Source organism: Pinus tabuliformis, chromosome J (assembly GCF_031772625.1).
Source record: "Pinus tabuliformis cultivar Carrire ecotype Pingquan chromosome J, CPIR1, whole genome shotgun sequence".
In the NCBI taxonomy this organism is placed as follows: domain Eukaryota; kingdom Viridiplantae; phylum Streptophyta; class Pinopsida; order Pinales; family Pinaceae; genus Pinus; species Pinus tabuliformis.
Window position 1 is genome coordinate 439,483,622 of NC_142295.1, and position 1,590 is coordinate 439,485,211.

A 1,590-nucleotide genomic window follows, 5' to 3' on the forward strand; every position below is an offset into this window, starting at 1 on the left:
TTATTAAACATAAACTTTAAAATATTAAGAAAAACTATTGTTAATTAATAAAATAGTTATAATATTTAACACAATATTGCAGAGCCCCTCCTCCTTGGGTTGACAGGATCATCGGCAATAAAATGTTGTGTAAGGTGTTTAAGATTTAGAACATTTTTTGATTCTTTCATTGGTAGAATCCTTGAGTTTCAATGAAAATTTTTGAAATCTCATGGGGAACCGTTCATCTGTTGAATAATGGCCAAACATCTCAACTCAATCTCGATCGATCCTCAGGTAAATTCATTTTCTTTTCTATCAAATTCAATGCCTTCAAAAAATTCTTCAAGTCTTTGTACAATTTATTAATAATGAGGCATAAAAATGCTATTTATATGCACCAAACTAGGAGCTCAATCATGTGGAATCCACCTTAAGGGGAATGGGTGATGATGACGAGGGCATGGGTGGGTAAAACCACTGAGGAGGCATCCGCTTGGTTCATAAATCTTTGAAATTCACTATAAATATTAGCAGAAGTCCCTGCATATTTTGTCTCTATGGCATGTTTGATATGTTAGATGGTTTTTGGGTTGATTTAGTCAGAGATTCAAACCCTAGAGCTGTAGAAATCACTGAAGAGATGTATAAGAATCAACTTCAGGAGTTGGCACAGGGGAGCTTCTTTAACCCTCCATCATATGGGTGTATCAAAGAAGGGTCTGACCATGCTCTGAGATTCAAAACCACTGTGAACTTTAATGGAGAGATCTTTGAAAGTCTCAATTATTGTAGTACTCTAAGACAGGTCGAACATTTTGCTACAAAGGTTTCTCTCATTACATTGTCAAGGAGAGGACCATCTAGGTCTTTGGCTGCCAAAGTCCTGGATGAGACTGGAGTGTACAAGAATTTGTTGCAGGAGACTGCCCACAATGCGGGTTTGATTCTTCCTGTGTATACTACAACCCATTCATGGTCTGGTCATTTTCCTATTTTTAAATGCAGTGTAGACCTTGTTGGATTGAGATTCTATGGGGAGACTGCTAAGATGAAGAAGCAAGCTAAGAAGAATATTGCAATCGCTTCCTGGTCACCCCTCAAGCAATTATCACAGTTAAGTGGATTATTCTCTTCTTCCTGTGACAATGAGGAGAGTGAAGAGCAAGAGCAGATTACCATTGTTAGATTTTTGGAAAATATTTGTAAGGATGAGATAGGTAGGGTTTCCCAGCAGTAGAGGAGGAAGTTGCCTGCTCAAAGGGATAAAAGTGTTGTTGTTTCGGCATATTCTCAGCAGTATGTGCACTTAGAATTAGTGTTGATATTTCAATCCCATCATCCCCCTGCTCCACCTCCGACTTCCAAATTCCTTTCATTCATACGTTCAATATTTCCTCAAAAAACCCAACAACAATAGCAATCTGCAGGCCCCAGGATTACTTTGACATGGCCATCTCCAGTCCCCAAGGAGTCCTATAATGTGTTTAACAATAAGACTGAAATATTCCATTTGCCCAACTATCTCATGAATAATAATACTACAATCACAGATGTCTTCCAGCCTCCTCCAGTGAGGTTTCCAATCACTAGAAGTGAAAGACAGGATAT

At 38.2% G+C, this 1,590-nt stretch overlaps 1 protein-coding gene across 1 annotated transcript; it reads left to right on the forward strand.

The window, feature by feature from the left end:
* The first annotated feature begins 622 nt into the window (after positions 1 to 622).
* On the forward strand, positions 623 to 1,219 carry LOC149227707 (double-stranded RNA-binding protein 5-like). The gene has a single exon (XM_089380578.1). The coding sequence runs from the start codon at positions 623 to 625 to the stop codon at positions 1,217 to 1,219; it is 597 nt and encodes a 198-aa protein (XP_089236704.1).
* The last annotated feature ends 371 nt before the right edge of the window (positions 1,220 to 1,590 follow it).